The following is a 25,155-nucleotide window of genomic DNA, read 5'->3' on the forward strand; positions in this document are numbered from 1 at the left end:
GGGCTGTAGAGCGGGATGGAAGGCAGAGACACCAGGAGCTGGGTGAGTGGGTTTCTGTTCCCTGCATGAAAGCCATCTGAGGCTCGTTGAGAGCTGGCTTGCAGCAACAGACTAAAATCAGACACCTGCAGCCAGTAAAGACCAAAAAGCTCAGCTTAAAAAGTGTTCCCTCAGGTGAAGGAGGCGGAAGAAGTGGAACAGATGTAGAGAGGAGGAAGTGATGCTGGAGAACTGAGGTTTGGAGGAAAGGAGAGACTCAGCCAGGTACCAGGGAGAAGGTGCTAGAGGGAAGCAGTAAGAGAAATGGCCCAGGGAAAGGCTGTTATGACTGGGGCAGAGGGAAAGCCTCCATTAGCTGCCTCTAATTTATGGTCCCTGAGCCAGAGTCCAGAGTACTGGGTTGGCCTTGGCTTCCATTGCCCTATTCCATGCCTGGGAGAGTTGCCTAGGCAGAAAGAAGGTAAGCCAGGACCATCGGAGAGGTCTTGCCCCACACTAGCAACTTGGCAGTGATAAGCGTGGCTCAGTAAGCAGAGACCCTTGCCTCTGGAAAGACCAGAGGCAGTCGGAGGGTCGCTGAGAGCCTCCGAGGCACACAGAAAAAAGCCACTAGGAAACTCAGGACTCAAGAAGGCATGACCGGAGCTCTGCCTCAGGCACAAAAGAGAGTTGTGGATGCTGAGGAGATTTGTTGGGGTTTACAGGAAATCTGAAACCTGAGCCAACTCTGCAGGCAAGTGTGTGCTACATCCAGGACACGCTACTATGTAATAGATCCTCTCGTATCTCTCTTCAACTGAAGCTTTCTAAGTGTTGGAATCAAACAGAAGCCTTGCCTGAAGGCAGAGAGTCCCTCCAGTACTCTGGCTCAGGGACCATAAATAGAGGCATCTTACGGAGGCTTTCCCTCTGCCCCAATCATAACAGCCTTTCCCTGGGCCATTTCTCTTACTGCTTCCCTCTAGCACCTTCTCCCTGGCACCTGGCTGAGTCTCTCCCTTCCTCCAAACCTCAGTTCTCCGGCATCACTTCCTCCTCTCCACATCCGTTCCACTTCTTCCGCCTCCTTCACCTGAGGGAACACTTTTTAAGCTGAGCTTTTTGGTCTTTACTGGCTGCAGGTGTCTGATTTAGTCTGCTGCTGCAAGCCAGCTCTCAACGAGCCTCACATGGCTTTCATGCAGGGAACAGAAATCCACTCACCCAGCTCCTGGTGTCTCTGTCTTTTGCCCTGTAAGAGAAGCGGAACAGCCAGAAGACAGGTCAGACATTGCAAACTGTGACAGATAAGATTATCAGGTCAGTCTTGACCAAGTCTGAGCAATCAGGATGACACAAACTCCGTCTCTTTTTATTTTCAACAGAATCTTTGACAGTAGGAGAAACTGAGGGAAGACGTAGAGAAGGTCCCTGTACTGGGAGAGGTGAACAGCATCACCTACTGGGGATTGTCCCATCCCCACTCCGGAGCAGTAGCGTGAACATTTCTTGTTTAGGTGAGTGACAAACAGATCTGGAGATGGTGCCCTACACGGTCTGACTGGGTCCGAACTACTGATAGGTATGCAAGAATTTGTGACCATTACACAAGTCCACTACTGAATTCTGTGTACACAGCAGTTACTCTGCAGACCATATAATGTGAAGAGAGAGGCAGCAATTCCATAATCTCATTGCTTATAATCACAGGGAGAACAAATCTGACTCCCCCAACAAATTGATGTAGGATATACAGGCAATGTCTGCCAGGGTATTTATGTGTGAGCCTGTGATCAGTGAGAGGAAATAGGTGCAGGCATTCCTGGCCACACACAACTCCAGAAGAATGATGTGGAGGGATCTCTTTTTGGGTGACCATTTGCATTGCGTCAGGAAAGAGTTTAGGTGTACATCTTACCGTAAGAGTGATGCTGAAGATCAAGGACAGCGATGTCTGTGAGAGGGGGATCCCTTTGCAAACATTAGCTGGGTCTTTCCAGCTCTTTAATGAGTCTTTACTCCTGGTGGGTAGTGACTTTGTGAAATCTGTCCTCGTTCAGTCTATAAACCAAGCCGAACCACATTTGGAGGCACTGCATATAGGAGCCTAGCATGAAGTATTACCACTTTGCACATTGCCCCAAGAGTTGTACTTCAAGCCTGGCCCAGATTTGTGGGCTGCTTTGGATGTCAGAGAGTTTGAGTAAGGATAGGAATATGTGTTGAAGTAAGAGGGCCTTGGCCTGTAATGTACCAAGGTTGACCCCTATGAATTCTAGGCATCGCACTGCAGTGTGGGGGTTGAATTATGGATGTTGATATGTAGACTCAGTTATGTAAAAAAGTATCTTGGTGCTGGTGATTTATTGAGCCTCCCAGAGAAATTGTGCTCTGAGGAAACAATCATCCAGGTATGGGTAAAACATTATCCTGTGGGAGCATAAATGAGCAGCCACCACAGACAGAATCCTGGAACATGCCCTTCTCGGAGCCAATGACACCCCAAAGGGAGCATGCTGAATTCATAGTGGTCATGTGCCAGGGTGAATCATAGAAACCGTCTGAGAGTTAATTGGCTCAGGATGTGAAAATATGCATCCCGGAGGTCAAGCACTGAAAACTAATTTCCCTGTTTCAGGTATGAAATGATCATTGATAAAGTTTAGAGTTTTTACGCCTTGACAAACTTGTTGAGAGCTCTGAGGTCTAGCATGGATATCGCACCTCCCTACTTTTGGGGAGTGTAGCCAGACAAAGTCTCCCCCTTACAAGCCAGCTTGCTTGCTCCCCCCGCCCCCACTGAGAAGCACACAGGGCACGGAAACGACTGCTGACAGCACAGTCTTTGATGCCCTCATTGAGGCCCAGATGTGCTAGCTCATCGTGACCCTGAGAAGCAGAAAGTACAGCTAGAAGGCTAACAGCCCTAACTATCAACATGAGAAGGGGGGGATCCTCAAGAAATCACCCCAGCTGGCATTGATGGATATGATGACCACACAACCATCCCAGAAGGGGAAGTGCCCCGCCCACGCAAAAAGAATGTCCTGTACTCTCAAATTGCTTATCTCCTGTCTTACAAGTGCAAATTAAGTAAGAAATGCCCTTGTAACAAACTGGCATCACAAAAGACAGACCAGTATGATCTGGCACCATAGATAAGAAAGAGAATACGTAACCCAAAAGGGGTATAAAAGATGGGCCCAGCAGAACTCTAATTTTGAGTTACACCTGCTGGTCGGGTCAGGTGATTGCCTCCTGAGGTCCACAACTGGGGACGCCCAACCTCGTATTCGTCTTTCCGCGGAATTGAGTGACCGATCCAGCTTGGCTACGCTGGTATCGAGAGACGCAGAGAGGGTAAGATACACCCATGCTAGGTCTCCGACTTTTTGTGCACAGCTAAAGAATTAGAGCTCTGTAACTAGATGTCGTTGTATCAAGATATCATTGTGTTAGATGGTAACAGATATCTTTGTATTGGATTGTAACGTAACTTGTTAACACCTGTACTTTGCTAGCATATAAGAAGTAAACAATAGTCTTTTGTAACCACATGCTTATAACTGTAGCTTAAATAAATTTGTAACTAGTTAAGATCTGAACCTGACTGCTGTTAAGCCTTTTGTCACTGCAACACAGCCGGCACAACAAAAAGAACTTTAACCGTTTGGTTACTACAGCCTGGCCATGGGTGAGAGTGCTAGGAGCTGCCTGCTCTAACAGTAAAAAACTGGGTTGCTTAGGACCCAGGGGAGTACCTCACCGCACATTACCCGGCCACCGGCTAACAGGGAGTTAGGAATTAACAAGAGTAGAACCCCTTGTCTCAGATGTTGAGGTACTGGTTTTCATGTTCCTAACTAGAGAAGATGATCTAACTCACGTAGCAAACTCTTGTGAGAAAAGTCTGTCAAAAGAGATGTGGAAGGAAGGGTGTTGTAGAGGGAGGACGGGAGGTAAACTGAATGGCTTCATCGGTTTGAACTCTCTAGGGCCCAGTCCGTCCAATAACATACATTCACAGACACTGCAGAATGCTGCCAAGCGGTACCCAAATTGATGTGAAATTTAGTCACATAGTCAGCTATGTCAGCCATGTAATGGTCTAATGACCTGGTTAACAGAAGTGGTGTTTAGTTATAGAGAGTTGAGATAAAGATTGTAGGACAGAGGGTTTTCATTTATAGAATTTTCTTCTATTTTTCCCTCTTCAAGGCTCATGCTAGTACTGAAGCTGATACTGAGATGCATGTTGTCTGGGCTGGGACTGGGGATTGAATGGTCTCTTTGGACTTGATGCATAGAAGCCCAAAATCTAATGTGTAACCCTGAAATCTGTCAGGGAATAAAGGGAAAAGTCAGTCTTCTTGATGAAGAGCTTCATGCCCTCAAAAATGAACTGAACTTCTTTTGAAAATCCCAGCAAATGAAGCTGTGATGCTTGTACATTGCATCATCTCAGCTGTGGAGATGGATTTAGCCACCATTTCAGCTGTCTCAAGGCACATTGCAGCAGCATCTTTGCCTTTCATTGGGCCTTCGAGATAACAGCCTTGAATCAATCAGGAAGCGTTTCTGGCATCTTTTCAATCGTCATTCAGCTTTGAGTAATTTATGCTTGAGTGAGCAAAGCGGGGGGCAGCCCCACTTAAGGGATTGTGAAATTTCCTAAGTGGGGGGTGCAACATGACCAGATTCATCCAGCTCATGAAAAATGTTGAAATATGTTAGTTATGACTGTGCATTCACATTTATGTACCAATTAAGAAAGTTTTTACATTCTAGATACATATTTTCTTACATGCACCCAAAGGTTTGTTTTTTTCCCCCATGGGAACATAATGGAATTTTTCATCAGTTTGGATTACATTAGACAGGTTGGGGGATGCTGCGAATTGCAGGGATGAATAGCGGGGCCCAACATAAAAAGTTTGTTCACCCCTGATTAATGCAATCATATTTTTCCATTAGGGCCTGGTAGTTGGTGATATAGGGTGAAGAAGTATGCTTTTTCTCCCAAACAGATCAAAGTGCTTCCAATCCCTGCTCTAGGGAAAAACCCTGGACAGGTGTGGTTGGCAGCAAGAACTGAAATGATGCAGTGGCATTTGGGAGAACAGCAATTCAAACTCCTTAGCAGGGATACAGTATTTTTTGTCAGCCTGCTTACAAGTCAGGGAAGCTGATGCTGGAATTTGGCAAGGGATTTTGGTTTTTGCTAAGGAGGTGGAAGAACAGAGGATATCTAAGAGCTGATGGTAGGTAACCCTGATTTCTTTCAATAGACTCCAGAGAATGTCTGCCACGCTCTTTGACAGTTCCTGAAAGAGAAGAAAGTTGGCCACAAAAATGGTGTAAAGGCCACAATGGCTTTGTCTGGAAGAGGAGATGGTACTGACCGTCTCTTTCTCCTTGGTACTGGATTCCTGTTCCTCTAAATCTCAGTGTGGTTCCAACACCCTCAATGGCATGGCCTTTCGTATGCCTCAAGGGTTCTCTGTTAAGTCTTGGAGCTCAAGAGGCAAGTTCACCTACAGGTCCTAATATGGCCACCACTGGCAGTACTGATGTATGAGCATCTTTTTAGAGGAGTGCTTACTCCTGTCATTCAGAGACTACTACTTGGTGCCTGTGCCCATTGGGTCTGTGGGCTTGTCAGTGGTATTGATTTTTGTTAATTTCCATGAGCCAGTGGTGTCAGTACTGATTGAGATCATGGTGATCACTTGCAGTTATCCTGAAGGTCAATATTTAGGATTTTTGTTCTCTTCTTAGAAAATCTAAAAAAAGGATCCTGGCAACTTGCTTTTTCAAGCCACAGCCCTTAGGTATAAACAGCTATGGTGCAGATTCATGTCTATGCACAACTAAGGTGGAAGAGCTGCCTCTATGAAGATAATCTTTTGGCAGAGCGCTCTTTCTTTTGCAATATCTTGACCTGAACTGGTGGCAAAGATTACATTTTGTTTGTATATGGCCTTCCCCAAGGCAGTGAATGCATGGAGTCCTTATTTGTAATCAAAGACACTCCTTGAAGTTCAGTGAACTTGGCATATCCCACTGGGGGAAAAGGTCTCTATTAGAGGAGACAAGGTGTGAAGAAAAATAAAGGTTTTTATTTTTAAACATAAAATGAAAAGGGGGAAACACCAGCTAAAATGATAAACCAGAAGACTAATAAGTAGATGTTAAGTAAATGAAAATGATTGACATAACAGACAGCTACGGGCTCTTTCTAGCCAGGGTGATTGAGAAGAACAGAGGACTGTTAACTTGTATGCACTGTCTAGCTTGATGGTGCAGCAGAAGGAGACAGTGTGTTTGAATACATGAAACACAGACTTGATTGTAGCCTTTCATCAACACTGCAGAAGTGAAGGGATAAAAATAAACCTGTCTTAGAATCTCTGCAACACAAGAGAACATGTGGTAGTAAAAGTATTTAGTAAAAGACCAGAGAATTAACAAAAGATGCAGGAGCAAAGCAATTTCTTCAGGAAGAACTAAAATATTAACTTTGGAGTAATGTATATTTTCATCTCAAAAGTGTTTTTAAAAAAAGCCATTAGGATTAGTGAGGAACGTTTCACAGATTTACTGAAAGATCTGAAGCAACAGATGGAGGGAGACAGAAAGACATGGGCTGCTGTGAGACCGGCAGTAGCCAGTACTTCATCCAATTTGCTACTGGAAGCAATTAATTTACCACCTAGAAGTGCTTCCAACTCATTTTCTATATATTGTTATAATGTGACACACACAAAACTTTGAGAATGAGAAATGCTTTGGATCATGCAAGGTTTTTAAGGGTTATTACATAACGATCTTGATTTTTCCTCCTATGATCAGAACAAAGTTGAACTATCACTCTTGAGTTTCTCTCATTTCAACCTATTCATACCAACCTGTTTGTAGCTCATGCTTCAGCTATCAGCAGAATGTTAATTACAAAAAGAGATGCACTAAACACTAAGATATACAACAGTCTTACTATTAAACCAGTTGTTTATTTCTCTAACATCTACTTATTGAAATGGGGAAGTTTGTATTTTCTATAGCATCAAAAATTCCAACCTAATTCCCTCATTTTTATTACTTCCTTACAAATATTTGTTTAACTTCCTTAGAGCAGAGAACCTGGTGCAAATTTAATTGCTCGGCTAACTGGGTTTTCCAAATTTATTATTTATATATATATATCACACACACACAAAATTTTGAAACAAGTGTTTCATTTTATTTCTTTTCCAACATAAACAAGTGGCTTGGCAGCACGTGTATACTGCCACATGGGAAGTGAGATTATAGCATCAGTGAGACTGTATACCCTGCCACAGGAGAGTTCTGATCTCCTGAAGGAAATGAATCTCTCTTACAGAAAACTCAACTCCCAATTACTGTTTTCAGCAATGGAAAACCACTTTTCTTCCTTTCTCTAAGCTAAAAGTTGCCCGAGTTTGACATGAGGTAAAATAACATGTCTATGATGCCGGGGATTAGGTAAGAAACTACATTCATCATAATGACACTGAAGAATTACAAGGAAATAAATGCAAATTCTGAAAAACCTCTATCACAAAAGTTATGTGAGGTTGGAGATTTTCAAAAGATTACATTATACTACAGTAAATTCTGCTTTATCATAGACCAGATGCTGGTACTCAGCCTGACTGAAGGTAAATCAACACTTATAGCATTGGGCAAAGTACAGACACTGCACACCCAACTAGGCTGGATATAAACAGGAGTGCAGACAGTGAGGCATGGTGAAGACAAGTAGAGTATTGCCATTTATTCTTCAAGACATTAATGCACTCTGAGTACACTTCCCAAATGTGAAAGAGCTCTGTAGTAGCTCCAGAACTAGCCTCCTGCACCAACAGAAGTAGATCCAGTAAAAGATATTACAAGTTGAACCCCTCTAATAGAGCACCCTCTGAACCTCACTGATGCTGAACAAGAGAATTTGCTGGACAACAGGAGGTCAATCTTATTCAATACAATGTTTCTTAAACTATATTCTGTAGGACGCTGTGTTCCATGAACAAATCACAGGTGTGCTACAAGCATCTGACTTTTTTTTTGATACCATACATAGCTGGTATATATTTTCTCTGATTAAAACCAGATACAATGTTACTACCTCATTGCTGTGATACCAGATTAAATTACTTCATTTTGGTCTTGCTGTATTTGTTGATGCTCGATTTTGTTTTTGTTCTTGTTCTTTGCTCTGACAATTTTTTAAAGAAAATTTACAGCTGTTCTGTATAAAAAACAACATTGTTTGGTGTCCCAGGGTCTGAAAAAGTTTAAGAACCACTGGTCTAGTATATTACCAACACTTACACTGCTTACTGGGTTCTTTGAAGACATTTAGGGGTAAATTACAGCTAAATAACAGCACAGAACACTGAGAGCCAGGACTGGTGACTGGAAACAAACTTTATGGGAAACTTGGTCTCATACACACAATAAGTAGCCATCCAGCTAACTAAAATCATGCTGGATTACAGATGTTGCTGGATGACAGTACCTGACTAGAAAGTCCAACCTGTACCTCACCCACCTTGTCCTTCTAATAATACTCTGAGACACTTTATTTTAAAAGCATCTTACACCTTAATACATTCTCTTATCTTCCCTACAGAATTGCTAAGTATAGTCATCTTTGTATATAAATGGGGAAGGTAAAGCAAAAACTTTAAGGCCAACATATTCCAACATGGTTTCTGCTTTTGGATGCCTGATTTGAGACAATTTGGCAATGTCTGCACTCAGTAAAAACTCTGAAATGGCCAAGCTAATGGCCAAATCGAAGAATACTAATGAGGTGTTGAAATGCATATTCAGTGCCTCATTAGCATGCTGCCAGTTGCGGCACGTTGAAAGTGCTGCAGTTCCCTCCTGTGCGGCTCATCTACACCAGGGTTCTTTTCGAAAGGACCCCACCAACATCGAAATCCCAGGAATAAGGGGATTTCGATGCTGAACCCTGGTGTAGACGAGCCGCACAGGAGGGAACCATGGCACTTTCAACGTGCCACAGCTGGCGGCATGCTAATGAGGCACTGAATATGCATTTCAATGCCTCATTAGTATTCTTCAGTTTGGCCAGTAGCATGGCTATTTCGAAGTTTTGCTAAGCGTAGACACGGCCTCTGTGCTTGGCTTTCAGAAGTGCTCAACACCTGCTAATCCTCCTGGCTTTCAAAGGAGATGTGGGTGCTCAGTACCTATGAAAATAAGGCTCTGGTTGTTTCAAGGTGAATACCCACACAGTGAGGCACCAAAACTCAAAAGCAACCTTGGAAAACTGTGGTCTAAGTGACTTATTTAATACTACCCAGGATAACAAAATCAGAGCCAAAGTTAGAACCACAGAGTCTCTGGCATCCAAGCCTGGGTTCACAGTATTACATCCAAGGTATTTACAGCACAGTCTGCTAACCAGCTGCCCTACTGGGGCTGGCTTCCTGGCCAGGATTTCCTTCCAGGGGACTGGCTTCCTGGCCAGGGGTCAGCCCCCTGGGCCAGGGCCAGTAGACTGCGGCTTTCTTCTTGGCCAGGGCAGGCTGCTATGGGCCAGCTTCCTGGTTGGGACCAGTGGCTGGAGGGCCCCTCCCTCTGCTCCCCAGCCCTCAGGAGTGGAGCTGAGCCCCACCACCAGGGTCAGCCAAGCAACCCAGCTTAACAAACTGGAAAATTTGATTATCTTGTAACCCATGTGCCCCAGGGATGCTGGGTAATCAAGCCTCTAGTGTATAAAAATCAGAATATAAGGATGAAACCCATTATGACTACCTAGTAAGACAAAAAAGTGCTGCTTTCTTTTGTTTCCACACAAACTGAACTAGATGACCAAAAACAAAATGCTGGTGGCACAGTAACTTCATAAGCATGACACACCATTGGGCTTGAGTTAGAATGATTTTTTTTCCTTGCAAGATAAACAGGTCAGCCTTAATTACTTTCTTGATCAGATAAGCATATATACTTTGAGTGCTTAGAGTATAAAACATACTCTAGCAATATCTTTTTATAATGGAAATCTGGAGATTAACAGAGGTGGCAAATTTATCTCTGAGAAATGATGACTCTAGTGAATGGACACATAGGTCTATTACACTTAATACTCCAAGTAATCCCAAATTGTAATATCAAACCAGCAAGATGAGTGATGGTCCTAAGATAACTAATTGTTTTTATCATAATTTTGTTTTATGACATTTTTATATGCCAATATTGAAGCTAATGATATTTTTAAATTGAACAAAGGTCCATGAGAGATGCTACTTATCATGTTACAAACCCTGCAATAGGAATTTTGGTTTTAAATTTCAAAGATGACCTAATAAGGCTACTTTATAATGAAAGCCATTCTATCAATTTCTTCTCTGTGACTTTTTTTTTTATCTTTTTAATCATGTCAAGATTTTAAAAAATCAGAAAATACTTGCTACCACAATTAAGTGCAAATATAACTTCCTCTCTCTCCCTCAGCCATGACTCTGAGCTAGGCTTCCCATGGAATTTTAATATCATCCTTCAGAGGTATAAAGAGGGAATGGCATCGTTTTTCCCCATTCATGTTACATTGAGTTAAATGTGCTTCTCTCTCATATGCACAATTTTCAGAGCAGAAAATTCCACCAAAATATAAAGTATTCCTGGCAGTATCTTAAAAACATGCTGACAACAAAACACTTTTCTCCGACAAAGCAGGGCAGTCTCAAACACAGTGATATTTCCAGTGCTTGTTTGTGATGTGGCATTTGAGAGAATGTGTCACTGCACACAAGGCCAAATCCCACAGTTCCCACTCACTCCTATTTAGACAAAAAGAGACATTTTGCCCATTTCCGTAACCGGTGTTTGAGATGTGTTGCTCATGTCCATTTCACGATAGGTGTGAATGCTTACCATCTGTGCTAGAGCAAGAAGTTTTTCCCCTTAGTAATATTCATTGAGGAGCAACTGTGACACCCTTCGGAGTGCCTTCCTCACAGCATGGCATAAGGGGCACTGCTCACTCCCTCCATCCTCTGCTCCTTCTTTCCCAAACCTCTGACTGCAGGGAAGATAATCAGGTCACGGAATGGACATGAGGAACACATCTCAAAGAATGACAGTTATGGGAACAGGTGACTGCGTTCTTTGAGTGATTACTCACATCCATTCCACATTAGGTGACTCCAAGCCAAACTCTCAGAGATGGGTAGGAGTTAACAGCCATGAAGACCATATCACAGTTCTGACAAACCAAGCCCCATCTCTGGCCTGCTGAGCGACAGCAAAATGAGATGTGAATGTGTGGATGGAGAATCGTAACAAGGCTCTACAAATGTCCTGGCTCAGGATGTCTGCCGGCTAGTGAAAATGCTTATGCTCTAGTTGAATGAGCTCCGCTGATTGGCAGTGGTGGGACCGTTGCTGGTTTGTAACAGGTCTGTACATGAGAGGTGATCCAGTTGGAAATCCTCTGTGAAGAAACTGGGTGGCCTTCATCCCCTTCAACATAGCACTAAAGGGCTGTGCTGATACACTGAAAAGCATGGTACAATCTGTGTATCTATGTAGTCCCTCCAAATGTCCATAGTGGGCAGATGCCTCTTACCAGCAGTCTTGTACAGCTTGGGACTGAACACTGGCATAAATGTGTACTGGTTCATATGGAAGGAAAATATCAACTTCAGCCGGAAGAACGGGTGGGACCACAGTTGGACCTTGCCCTGTTTTTAAAACAAACAAACAAACCAAAAAACCCCGTGTATGGCAGTTCAAAGGTCAAGGCCTTGATCTCCACGACTTGTCTCACAGACGTCATCACTACCAGGAAAGCAACCTTCCAGGACAAGCAGAATAGGGAGCAGGAGCTGGCAATGCTCAAGAGGACAGCACCACAGATGCAGCCCTGGAGCCCTGCCTTTGGCTACGGTGATACACCCACGGCATCCAAAAGGGTGATTGCATGGGTGTCTGCCATTGGTCTGGCCAAGACTGGGTCAGTGCTGCTGAACAGTTGGGATTTCGGTGCTGTGACACCGATTGGTACCGAGAAAAGACTTGACGTCGGATCCTGATGCGTAGTCTGCTGCCGACCACTGAGCCCAATGTTCCAGTGGCCAATGCCAAGCTCATCAATGCTGGTTTGCCCCTAGGCATCAGAGCTGGGAGCACAGACAGTGCCATGGACATGCCAGCCGTGCTGGTGGCACTGCCACTTGAGGGGCCATTGACAACGGAGATGGAACCACGTGCAGCATGGGGGCCAAGCCCATGGAAAGTGCCAATGGAGGACCTACCAATGGTACCAGAGTCCAAACCACTGCAATGGGTGCCGCGAGGGACGGGCACTGATAACATGGTGCCAGCTCCGAAAATTCAGTAAGGTCCTGGGTGGCTTTAATAGTGTCCAAAGTGAAGGGCAAGTCTAAATCCTCCTCCACCATTGGCTCTGGCAAATCTACTGACACCGGACTCAATGGCCACATGGTGGGTGCTGGAGCCAAAGGGCTCGACTGAAGCAGACTTGGTGCTTTGTCAGCTGCCTCTGGGAGCTTAAGAGGTGTCCTAGAAGGGGAATGCTGCCAGTCCACTTTCTTCTCTGAGGCACCAGTGAATGGGAACGGTGTCATGAAGAGGAGCCTGCTGCATGCAAAGGGGAGCAGTGCTGCTGGTCCTGAGGCTCTTCCTGTTGTGGTGCCGAAATCTCTGTATTAAGACCAGCACACTGCTCACTGAGGGAGTTGAAGCTGCATCACTCAGCTGGGGCCTAAGTGCCAACTCCAGCAGGATACGTTTCCACCTCTGATCATGCTCTCTTTTGGTTTGAGGCTTAAACCCTCTGCAGATCCTGCTCTTGTCTTGCTGATGGCCTTGTAGACACTGCAAGCAGACCATGCGCAGGTCGCTTCTGGGCGTACACTTCCTGCACTTTCCACACTGTTTGAGGCTCTGGGCCTGCTGCATGCCCCACCAGCCACAACGAAGAGCAGAGGGAAACCCTCCCCTTCCCTCCCCACAGAACACTAACTGAACAACTGATAAGGACTCTATCTAAGCTACAAAGAACTATATACACACACTAGAGAAGACCCACTTTCAAGCAAGAGACAGAAGCATCAGCAACCACCACTGTGCAAAAAGGAACTGAGCAGGCACTGGGTCGGCAGGGATATATATACAACAGAGAGAGGCATCTCCACAGGAGGGTGCTACAGCTAACCCAATGGGTACTGCTAGGGAAAAGCCTTTTGGCAACTGTGCACATGGTGTACACGCAGACATACTGGAATGCACATGACCAACCACTGGAAGAATGACTGAGAGTATGGGGAGCAGGTGTTGCTTCTTCTATCGTACCATGAGGGTGCCAACCCAGAGGGCTCCACAGCCACTCTCCTACGGATACTGCTAAGGGAAAAACTTCCAACACTGGTGCATGTGGTGAGCGCGCGCGCGCACACACACACACACACATACGTTTGCCAGCTAGTGAAAATGCTTATGCTCTAGTTGAATGAGCTCCGATGGAATAGAATGGAAATGAGAAATCATTCAAAGTCTATATGACTTAGCAAAAACCGAGTAAAAGTGGCATTGCCTTACTATGGACATGAGTCTGGGGAGAAAGGAGTGCCTGACAGAATTCAACATTGCTTTAGGGCTCGATCCAGCTCCCGGTGAATCAGTGGAAAGGCTCCAGTTGAATTATCAGACCCAAAGGGTGTGTGCCCAGTGCTACAAGCCTTAAGCGTGTGCAGCATGTATGTGCTGCCTTCTGTTAGTGGATACAGCAGAAAAAAGATCATATGCTCCCCTCCATTCTCTATGTTCCAGGGGGTTCATGATGCTAGCCAGGAGCAGCCCTAGCACTCAGCACACTCGCACCTCCTCTTCTTGTTAAGCCACACAGAACACAGCCACATTCTTACCCTCACATCAGACATTTAGCACACAGCGTGCATATTAGTATGATGATGAGATTCAGGAATCGAAAAGAGAAGGTGGCTGAAGAATCAGATGTCAAAAGTGTCTGATGGTAAAAGACACATTTATGTAAAAGTGGATACCTGTATTGACCTGGAATGTATTACGGAGAACATTAATTGGTGAGGAAGGCTGCTGTAAAATGTCCCCATTTTCAACAGATTCTTGTTATTTTCATTGTGCCTTGAATGTACACAGTAAGTTGAGCAATTGAAGTATATTAAACATACAACAAAACTCCTGCCCCTAAAAGTTACACCATTTCAAAATGTTATGCTGATCTAGGGTTACATCTGTCTTCATTTCCTACAGCCTGCCTCTGAAAAGTCATCCGTAGCTTTTGGCCCAGCACATTTTCAAGCCAAGTATCTAGTCAGACACTGCACACACAAGAAGATCTGAACAAAAAGCAGTCAAGTAGCACTTTAAGGGTCAATGGGCACAAAACAGACATCAAAACACTCCAGATCCACAAACCAGTTAAGTCAACATTTTAATGGAATGGGGCATTCTGTCAATGACCTAAAGGTATGTGTGTTACTGAAGAAGAATTATCGCACCGTTCTGGAAAGAGAAACAGCCGAGCTGGCTTTTATATTCAAATTTGGCACATTAACACATGGTTTAAATCGTGATGGGAACTTTCTGAGTCACTATAGGGGCTCATCTGCATACTTGGCTCAGTCTAATTCTTGACCTTCTCCCCCACCCCTCCACTCTCTGATTTGCTCACCTTGATTATCTTTTTCTGATTTGTCCTCCTTGCTTACTGTTTTTGGTTCTCTGTGCCTTAAATATTGAGTCTGTTCTGGTCTGGCTATGGTCTGAAGAAGTGGGTCTGTCCCACAAAAGCTCATCACCTAATAAACTATTTTGTGAGTCTTTAAAGTGCTACTTGACTGCTTTTTGTTTTGATAGTGTATAGACTAGCACGTCTTCCTCTCTGTTACCATTCAACATGCAAGAAGATCTGAGTGCTCCTCATGCCAGTAGGTGGTAGAAATGGATTGGCCACATGCTTCAGATAGAAATGGATTCCATCACCAGAGTAGCAATCAGATGGACACCAGAAGGTAAAGGAATAATGAAGCTGCTCAAAAACAACATGACAAAGAGCGGAAGAAGTCGAGATAAAAAATCTGGGGCACAGCTGGGGAACCACCAAAAGACTTGCCTGAAACAGACAGGAGTGGAGAAGCTTCACTGCTGCCTTAAATGCCAGAAGCATAATGGGAACATTATGATGATGATGGTGATGATGATGCTGACCATGGGTTTATAATGGGTAGTCTTGACATGGTGAAGCAGGGTCCTTAGCATTACTGGGATGATTCAGTGGAACAGGTTAAAAGTATATGACTTTCTTGCAGAAATGAGCATCTACTTTTTCACAGCTACTCTCAGGAAATCACTATAACTACAGAAATGCACAAAATGTAAATATAAAATACAGTTTGTATCACAGTTTCTGTCTTGTAGCATGAGGACGATTTTTTAAATGGGCAAAAAAAGAATAACTGTAGTTTCAAAATAATGGACTTGTAGTGGGGAAAAGTAATAAAACTGTCATAATTTCCTCACCATTTGCAGTATTCTTTTTGAAGTTATCCAGAAATTCTTCCAAGAGCTGGGACTGGTTGGGAGGGGGTAACAAGCTTTTTGGGTCTCTGGAAATGTTGCCATCTGACCACACTGTACATGATGCTTGCTTAGGGCCATGGCTTCTTCTCACTGTGAGCATGACACTTCTTTCTGAAAACAATAACTCCATCTGCTTGAGGTTAAGATCAGACACAGCCTCTCCATTTATAATCAGGATTTCATTGCCTACTCTCAGCCCTGTTAGAATGAGAAAGGAAAGAAAACAAGAAGGAGCTCTGATGAACCAGGCTAGAAAACAAATTATATTAAATTTTGATTAAACCATATGGGTTTTGAAAGAGTGCATCCACACACACAAAAGCAGACTAAAAGAGAGATCTGCTCTTTTGAAAGAGAGCATCCACACAGCACCCTTTTGAAAGAATGGGTCGGGACTGAAAAAAATCAGGCATCATGAGGACTGTTCTTTAGAAAAAAGAAGTCCCACAGAGCATCTGAAATGAGAGTGGAAGAGAACTTTCAAAAGGTGCACTGCATTCTTTCAATTTAATTTCGAAAGAAACTTTGTGGGTGTGGACACTGCTGGATATTTCGACAGAGTCTCTTCTTTCAAAAAATATTTCAAAAACTTGCTATAGACACAGTCTATATGTTTTAAAGAAATGACCAAATCCTGCACTTACCCCATTGCAGTCAGTGGGAGTTTTGGGTGTGCACCACGACAGAAGGATTGGTATTGGTTGTGCCCCTGATGACAGGGCTGTTTCTACTCAAAGGCTAATGTAGGATAACTCTGCTATGCCACTTTCGGAAAGGACAGGAGAATCACACAGACTCTCAAACTGCAAGTTCATTTTAAAGTGGCTCTTTGCATCCTGAGAAGCCTATAGGCAAAATTACTTATTTTAGAATCCCAGTTTAGGGAAACACGGGGATTTTTCAAGTTGATTTGTTCATTGCTGCAAAATTGCAACAGGGAAACTGAACAAGTGAGATTTTTACAGGACAGTTCAGCTGGATACAAATTGTGGAAACTTGTACATCTCAGGACCAGCAACAGCTGACTAAGGGAACAATCCTCCCGCTCTCCAACTTCCTTTGCAGATGGTCCCAAACACAGCGGAACTGGTGCACTTCTGCAGTTTGGAGGGGAAGATATGGATCTTAAGAGCCTGATGAGGGGACAAATAATCTACAAGCACCGCAAAGTAGAGAATGCCAGTGGCAATGTAGTGAACAAGGTAGTTCTTTGGAAGCCAGCCTGTCAGACATACCACTGCTTAATGTGGGCAAATGGGAAGCTAAGCACCATGGAGGCTAATTCAGCCTAGGAGGTTCCACCATGTGAGTTGGAGAATTTCTCTCTCCTGTCTCTGTGCAGATCCCAATGTTTCATGTAGGCATTGGGAGGCAGAATTTTCCCCAAGTATAGACAAGCATTTTTCTCACTTCATCTCTCATTAAAAGGGTTCCTTGGCTACGTCATGTAAATTATCTTACCTAGCATCATCTACTGTCCATTGGTGAACAAGCAAGAGGACAAAGATAGTAGAAGCCAAAGGTTATTCTCAGACAACAATTTTAAAGTTCCTTAAAGTTTGCTGCTTAATAGCAACTAATGAAAACTGTAAACAAATGGTTAATACAGCTGTGACACAAACCTTCTTTGTAAGCCAGCCCATCTGGGAGGACGTCACTTATGAATATATGGGTGAGATGCTGGTTTTCAACAACTTGAGCTGTAACAGCAAACCCTGGAATTAAGAAGACAGATGGTTTTACCCTCATCAGTTTGTCTACTTCAAATAATGATCAGTGAATAATTTGGCAGATATTTCTCATTTAGTTTTGTATATTCAGTAGATTTAATCTACGTAACCAAAGGGAGGTCATATTTCTCACTCCCAACTCATATATACACACTCATACATGCAGACCCGTGCCTTAAGGACAAATTCTTTTCTTTCCTCTTGAAAGTAATGTAAGCTGTTGTTATATTCCATTGTTTTTGGAAGTCAGCTCAATACAACATTTCAATACAGATCACCAGATCCAGTGAAGATCTATAAGATACTTGGATAAATAGTGTGAAGATTTTACATGATTTATTGCAATAATTGGGAGAGAAGTGTCTGAAGATAAGCATCATTTTTTGCATGTCAATCAATTCTGGTGTGCAAGTGACCTACTCAGGATCAGACCCTCATTCTGATGGGTGCCGGACAAACATTACATAAAGCAAAGAAAAAGAATATCCTTACCCTGAAAAGCTGTCCCCTTTCTCTGGCTGAAAATACTTCACCCAAGGAGGCAGATGAGAACAGAAGTCAGCATGAAGGTAAAGGAGTTCTTTTGCAATACCATGAGAATTCTCCACCTTGTTCCTCACATACCAATTTCTGGTCTCAGTCCCTGACTCAGGGACTATCATTTCAGACCCAATTCAACTTACATGACAGCTTGTTTACATGGTGTGGTAGTCCACACTAAAGGGTTGTAAATTCCAGTGTGCACCAGCATGTGATGTATTAATTAGAGCACATGGAGCCTGCCAGCACACACTAAACATCCCCTGGTGAGCATTACTGTAATACTGTTTGAAACAAGACTACATTTACAGGCACACTGGGACTTTTCATGAGCACCAGCAAGGTCCACACAGGCCACTTAGTGTATAACATACTACTGCATACTAGAATTTACATCTCTGAGGCAAATTAATGCACCATATGGACATGTTAAAATCAATGGAAACACTACCTTCGTGAGAATGAATCAGCCTGAATGGGAATGGATCAGCACCCCAATTATTTTTTTTTTCCTGTCCCCTCCATCTACAGTATTATTGCCCTGGCTTTTTTCCTCCATAGCCTCACTCATTCTTGTTAGTTGAATGGCTCAAGTCCACATTTCACAATGAGCAAGCATATGGATATTCTCTGATATTACCTACCACAGGGGATAAAAGCCAGTTAAAATTTCTCTTGAGTGACAGCCTGTTTGCACAGGGCCAAATGATTGCTTTGCTGCCAAAAAGCAAATCAGACTTCAAGAGTGAGCTGGGTATTTCTATGTAATCAAACAAAAGGAAGCGGCCTGTCAACGCTTCATCAGCTCCTTCACTGGTTGGTCAGTGAAGTTGTATGGGGAAAACAAGGCCTTCATTTGCTCCCCCATATCCAAGAGTAAAAAAATATAATAGTCAGCAGTGTTCAATGGGGAGGAATTACCGGGTCTTTGCTAATGTGCTAACTTGTCCGCTTTGCAGTCTTGCCATACTGAGCCATCTGGAGTAGCCCAAAAGTTATCAACAAAGAGAAACCTCCTGGAAGGAAAAATTAAAGTTCAAGTAGAACAAAGAAAATTAACAGAAAATTATTGGAAGGGATTTTACTCAAAACTTACCAAAATCAGTTATGTTCTCAGTCTTAGTAAGATGAACATGATAAACATTTAAAGGAAAAATTTCTATTTCATCACATATCTGTTAGAGAGAAAATATCACAAATTGTTAAACTGCAAAACAGACAGACTGCAAAAGCCAAAAGTTCAATAAATCATCATATATACACTATAATATAAATTTTTTAATTCAGTTTTATAATGCTGGGTATTACATATTCATATTTGAGTATCCTCACCTCCCTACAAAATCCCCACAAAGTTGAGTGAGTGCTGCCACACCGAGTCAAACACCAGCCGTTGCAGTAGTGCATTATGGGAACCTACCCCACAGTTCCCTCAGCCCCATAGCATTCTGGGGTTTTTCGCTGATGCAGTATGGGGAAAAAATTGCCCGACAAGTGGTTGTGGGTATGTGATGTCATCTTCCCACACTGCTGCCCTCATTGCCCTCCCGTGGAAAGCAAATGGCCATTTTTTCAGAAGGAAAAAACTAAAAATAGGGAATCCCAGGTGAAAGAAAACCAAATAGGTGGGCTTCAGAAGGTGACAACCATGTAAACTGGTTGCTCAGCTGCTTTTCCCCCACTGAAAGAACGCCTTCGTATTATTATTATTCCCTTTAAGCACGATTTTTTTCTGATCAGCAACTAGCTTGCCAGGCAGGGGACTGTCATACCCACATGCCAGAATGACACTGTGCTCTGGGATCACCCAGGTGACTGCTATTTCAACTGGTCTCTCATATACTTTGCCCCCTTTAAAATCACAGTATGGTATGACCTGTCCTAAGGAAAGCCATTTGCTAATGAATTTGCCAAACAAAGTTTTGAGAGATTGCCAAATTAACTAAAATCTCTTGTTTTTATAACTAAGCCCTGGGATCACCCAGGTTAACTGTGCCATCTCAACCGGTTCTTCAACTACTTTTTCTCCCTTGAAAGCACAATATGCATGGTATGACACATCTTGCCAATAATAATGGAAACAATTCAGTTCACTGAAAACAATAAGTGCTTTCTTGAAATGGAGCCAGATTTATGAAATTTGCTTTGGTACAATGGATCACGCTATAGGGTGGGGGTGGAAGCTGAGGGACTGGTTGACATGGTCTTTTCAGGGGACAGATCCCTTCATGTGCTTTCTCCGGCAGGTGTGGGGGGCAGCCCTGAATATCATTGCATGCAGGGGCTGTCCCACCCACATACATTGATGGTTGGGGGTATAGCTGATGGGTCAGTTGAGATGGTCCCTTCAGAGACTTACCCCTGGCAACAGCCAGTCCCCAAAATTTTTTGTCGTGTTTGCTGGAGAGACTTGCCCCTAGCAAGAGCCACCCCCTGAAAATCTTTGACGAGTGAGGGAGACTCCCCCCACAGCAACAACCAGCCCCCATAAATCTCCCTCGCCTTTGGAGCCTTCACTATGCACAAGCCAGGACACGGTGCTGTCTGGCAGCATGGTCTGCACTGCACTGCAGACACACGCTTTTACCGGGTTGGGGACCAGCCACATGGTGTGGTTGGGTGGGGGTTAGACCCTGACTGCATGGTGCCTGTGGGGTGGGGGGAGAGGGGCTGCCCCTGGACAATTGCAAGCCGCAGAAAAGAAGTTTCTCAGCCTTTCCTACAAGCACAACTCCCACAACCTAGCTGCCACATGGTGAAGGGCCTGGGGCCAATGGTGAATAAAGAGTCTTGGCCTCTCCTGATATATCCCATTCAGGCAAGAAGCCAGCTGCAATTGCTGTGCTAATAAGAATGAAATGAATTCAAAATGGGCCCAGGTGCCCATTTCAATTTCCCGGGCTTCCTGGTGCCAAACTCAAATTTGCGGGCTTCCTATTACCTACGTCCTGCACATCTAGGCTACGTCTACACGTGCACGCTACATCGAAATAGCTTATTTCAATGTAGTGACATCGAAATAGGCTAAAATAACGTCTACACGTCCTCCAGGGCTGGCAACATCAACGTTCAACTTCGACATTGGGCAGCACCACATCGAAATAGGCGCTGCGAGGGAACGTCTACACGCCAAAGTAGCACACATCGAAATAAGGGTGTCAGGAACAGCTGCAGACAGGGTCACAGGGCGGACTCAACAGCAAGCTGCTCCCTTAAAGGGCCCCTTCCAGACACAGTTGCACTAAACAACACAAGATCCACAGAACCGACAACTGGCTGCAGACCCTGTGCATGCAGCATGGATTCCCAGCTGTGGCAGCAGCAGCCAGAAGCCCTGGGCTAAGGGCTGCTGCACACGGTGACCACAGAGCCCCGCAGGGGCTGGAGAGAGAGCGTCTCTCAACCCCTCAGCTGATGGCTGCCATGGCGGACCCCGCTATTTCGATGTTGTGGGACGCGGATCGGCTACACGTGCCCTACTTTGACGTTCAACTTCGAAGTAGGGCGCTATTCCCATCCCCTCATGGGGTTAGTGACTTCGACATCTCGCCGCCTAACATCGATTTCAACTTCGAAATAGCACCCAACACGCGTAGCCATGACGGGCGCTATTTCGAAGTTGGCGCCACTACTTCGAAGTAGCGTGCATGTGTAGACGCGGCCCTAGAGTGCAGCAGAGATGAAGCAGCTGGAGTGGACAACCATGGGGTATTGTGGGATATGTCTGAAGGCCAATAGAGTTCATTTGAAGCAATGGAGTTTCCACTCTAGAATTAATTCAACCTCTTAAATTCAAACTTGACTCTACATCGACTCGCATGGTGGGTGTAATAGTATCGACCTTAGCACTCCCTAAAATCGACCAAATGGTATTTACAGTGAAGACAGTAACATTGTAAACAATCAAGCTAACTGCCTTAAAATCGACTTTATCATGTAGTATAGACATAGCCTTATAATCTTTTAATTAAAAAAATAAGTTGCATTGTTAAATAATTCATTAACAAAGGGCCAGATTCTGCCACTTTTACTCATGTTAGAGAAGGTTGCTACGCTGCAAGTCTCACTGAACTTGGTGGGACAAATTGTGGAATAAGATATTACATAATGTGTGAAATTCACTCCATACAGAGCAGCAGCACTAGTCTCATTTTGAGTACTATTAAGTCTCATTTAAATCCACAAAATAGTGCTTACAAACCAACAATTAAGTGTCCAAATCTGTAGTTCTCTGCAAATGGCTGAGTTTAACCCACTGTGTATAAGGATTGCAAACACAGTCCATGATTGACATCTAATCTAAAAATCTCATTTTGTATTTAATTCACAACACTTACAGAGTATAATTTAGCTGTATCTACAAATATTGAGTTCTGATCTAAATTTAGTCAAACTTGCCTGATCTTGTATGTATTCATATGCTTCAGGAATACAATACTCAACGTTTTCATCAACTAATCTTCTCAGTTGTAGACCATAGTGTTTTGGCTCCAGCTGCCTCATCTAAGGAATGAAAAGAGCATATCTGAAATTCATGATTTATTTACAGGATCCCAGATCTCAAAGAACCAAAACACACACAAAGCCTTAAAAACTTATGCAAAGGCAACAGCCCAGTGATTAGAGCACTGGCTTTGTAAAATTAGGGGTTGAGAGTTTTATCCTTGTTGGGGCCTCAAATGTATTTCATGATAAGTTATTTTTCAAGTAGTTTTGTGGTTTATTGCCTTTATTGCCTAAAAGATTCATTTCTACTTCACATCAGTGTGGTTTTTGGTTACTTGTAAGGATACTCAGGAAACAGTTGGATTAATGTTACATCTTGGCTTTAGATCAACAAAGCATATTTACATGTTTATTTGAAAATGCAGAACTGTGTTCTGTCCTTTTGAACTTACACACATCATCATTTTCTATGGCTCTCCTGTGTGGCTCAGTTCTGCACACAACTTGTACTTCTGATGTAGAAAATGCATGTGCACATACTGGTTCTTAAGAGAGAGGGATTCCCTAAGGGGTTGTTTTCATTGCACTTTGTATTGCCAGGTTTCATCTATAATTAATGACTAACACCCACTTTTCATCACATGTGGTTGAAGTGATAACCTAATACCTGAAAGAAATCAAGGAGGCATGAAACTACTCCCTAAAGATACTAGCATAAAAGTGATGATCCCCTTGGAAGTCTCTCTCTTTCTTAAATTCAGCTCCCTGCTGAGACTAGAGAAGCAAATTTGTATTTCAGAATATTACTAATAACACAGCAATGTTTCAGAATAGAAGGTGGCTCTACATCCACTAAAGGTCATTTCACCTCTCTAAGGCTATGTCTACATGAGAGCCTTTTCCTGGCAAAACTGGGCTTTTGTCGGGGAAAAAACATGGAGCATCTACACACAAAATGTGCTTTGTTGACAAAACCCAGCACATCTACCAGCAGTGTTATACCTTTCCTATTCAGGTATAATGCCAACAAAACAGCGGTGTAGATATTCTTGGGCTCTTTTGTCAACAGACTGGGCTTCCGTTTCACCGGGAAGCCCTGTTTGTAGAACTTCTGGGCAGCTGTTCTGTCGAGAGAGGGCTGGGCAGTCTGGCTGCTCACTGTCGACAAAGCAGATTGCTCTTTCAATCTGCTTTTATGTGTACATGCAATCTGTCAACAGAAGTTTTGCCAGGTAATCCATTCCGACTGTGACTTCTGCTGACAGAGTCTGGTCAAGTAGATGCAGCCTAACAGGCCTCTGAAGCTTGTGAAATCTTAATCCACAGAGGAAGGATTGCTTAGCTAAATATTTCATTATGGCTGGATTTACACGAGCCCCTTCCTTTGAAAAGGGGCATGTTAATGAATGCAATGTTACACACACTGCATGTTAATGAATCGTGCTCTGCCTGTGAAGACAGGATCTGCTGAAAGGACCTCCCCAGTTTTCAAAAGCCCGGCTTTCAAAAAGTGGGGAGATCCTTTCGGAAGGTCCCGACTCCACAGGCAGAGTGCGATTCAAAAAGCTGCACTTTTGAATCGCCGCAGCTGCCATTATGCTAATGAGGCACAGCATATTCATTGCAGCGCCTCATAAGCATCTTTTGAACCCGCTCATTAACATGCCCCTTTCGAAAGGAAGGGGCTCATGTAGACACATGGTATGTGTAATAAAATGTATAGGCAACACGTGCATTGCATTCAAAATAATTATATTTAAATACATATTCTCTCCAGTGTGTTATTCAAAGCTTTAGATGTGCAGAAGACAAATGAAGTATGGTTGAGAAAATAAATATCAGACTTTACTCTCCCACACACACACATACATACACACAGACTTTCAAACATGATCTTGTGTTAAAGAATGAAGATTCCTTACCCTCACCAGAATGGAATGGCAATGTAAGAAGGAAAAAGAGCCAGAAAAGATGTAATAGAAAGGAGTCAGCATTAAAGTGCTTATGAAAAACTTTACATACAGAATAAAAAGAAAAGATAATCAGAAAAAGGTATTGCTGAATGAATATACTAAAATAAAGCAACTTACTACTAGACGACTGAAAGTGACACAGGTATAACAAAACATTGCATATTTTCCACAGACAGACCACACATTTTGGAAGAGTGTAGTCAGGAAGACAAGTAATTTACTTTTAAATTTGATTTTTTATTTCTATATCCTTTTATTTCTTTTAGCAGGACTTCTATGTGTTACTTTGCCAATTCATTTTTAAATGTTTCAGCTCTGTCTTGCCATCTGGTGGTCACCCAAAGTCTTGTAGGATAACAGCCCAGCCCTTCTTTCTAAAATTTAACTCTTTTGCAAATGGTGTAGGCAATCATTCTTTCTAAAATTAAGGACCAGTTTCCTTCTCAGTGATCCACGAGGAACAGGGACTAACAAAAGCAATCACAGAATTACATCTTTTTTTTTTTTTAAGTGATAATATGTGGGTTCACTGTGATTTTCCTGAACCACCATCTTTGGGTAGATTTAGAAAGCATAGACAATACCAGACTTTTTAAATGAAAAAAAAAATCACTTTATGACTCTTCTTTTATGAAGCTAGCCTGGAGTGAAAGTAGTTGTGATTATCTTTCTTTTCAAAGCCCTGGCACTCCTCAACATCATTCAAATGAATCAATGCTTCTGGGACTGCACATTGGACTAACTGAGAAGAAGTGGAGAGTTATTTTTCTGGTGTGTTTTTAAATCTGGAGATAAAGTCAACAGGACTTTTCATTTGTTAGTTACTGGGATTTTTATAAATAAATGTTCAC

General features: G+C 43.2%; 1 protein-coding gene across 5 annotated transcripts in view; it reads right to left on the reverse strand.

Moving 5' to 3' along the window:
• Window positions 1-25,155, reverse strand: part of TIAM2 (TIAM Rac1 associated GEF 2) — a 260,365-nt gene that overhangs the window by 58,918 nt on the left and 176,292 nt on the right. For 4 of the 5 annotated variants that reach the window (XM_074990337.1, XM_074990339.1, XM_074990336.1 and 1 more), the window contains 4 exons: window positions 22,284-22,388; window positions 18,982-19,060; window positions 17,238-17,330; window positions 15,556-15,813 (listed from right to left, as the gene is read on the reverse strand). In XM_074990337.1, the coding sequence (XP_074846438.1) occupies window positions 15,556-15,813; window positions 17,238-17,330; window positions 18,982-19,060; window positions 22,284-22,388 (535 nt within the window). Of the gene's footprint in view, window positions 1-15,555; window positions 15,814-17,237; window positions 17,331-18,806; window positions 18,857-18,981; window positions 19,061-22,283; window positions 22,389-25,155 lie in introns of those variants that run through there. The other variant, XM_074990340.1, reaches the window with a different exon arrangement.

This window comes from Carettochelys insculpta, chromosome 3 (genome assembly GCF_033958435.1).
Source record: "Carettochelys insculpta isolate YL-2023 chromosome 3, ASM3395843v1, whole genome shotgun sequence".
Lineage (NCBI taxonomy): Eukaryota > Metazoa > Chordata > Testudines > Carettochelyidae > Carettochelys > Carettochelys insculpta.